At 49.8% G+C, this 414-nt stretch overlaps 1 protein-coding gene across 1 annotated transcript in view; it reads left to right on the forward strand.

Annotated features, from left to right (window-relative positions):
• Positions 1–254: 254 nt before the first annotated feature.
• EMH_0080670 (uncharacterized protein) overlaps positions 255–414 on the forward strand; it is a gene marked incomplete at both ends in the record, with an annotated part of 548 nt that continues 388 nt past the window's right edge. Inside the window, one exon of the mRNA XM_013500288.1 lies at positions 255–365. Coding sequence (XP_013355742.1) covers positions 255–365 — 111 coding nt within the window. The remainder of the gene's footprint in view (positions 366–414) is intronic.

The raw sequence follows: 414 nt of genomic DNA on the forward strand, positions 1-414 counted from the left end.
CTAGCTAGCGCATGCTCGTGTCTCGCTAGCTAGCTATATACCTACAAGACCCCACTAGCTAGCTAGCTAGCTAGCTACCCAGCTAGCGTGCTATCCAGCTAGCTAGCTAGCCAACTACCCAGCTAGCTAGCTCCCAAGCTAGCTAGCCAAGCTAGCTAGCTCCCAAGCTAGCTAGCTATCCAACTAGCTAGCTAGCTAGCCAGCTAGCTAGCTAGCTAGCTACAAAACCCAGCAACAGCTTGAAATATACTGCAATGGCTGCGCTAGAGAGCAACGCTGCTGCGCCGCTGGTGGTCGTCCCCGTGGCTGCGCTGCTGCCGCAGACAGAAGCTCTGAAGGCTCTGCTGCAGCGCAAGAGAGAACTGGTGAATATATATACATATATATATATATATGTATATATATATATATATA

This window comes from Eimeria mitis, genomic scaffold, assembly GCF_000499745.2.
Source record: "Eimeria mitis Houghton genomic scaffold, Emh_scaff5232, whole genome shotgun sequence".
NCBI lineage: Eukaryota > Apicomplexa > Conoidasida > Eucoccidiorida > Eimeriidae > Eimeria > Eimeria mitis.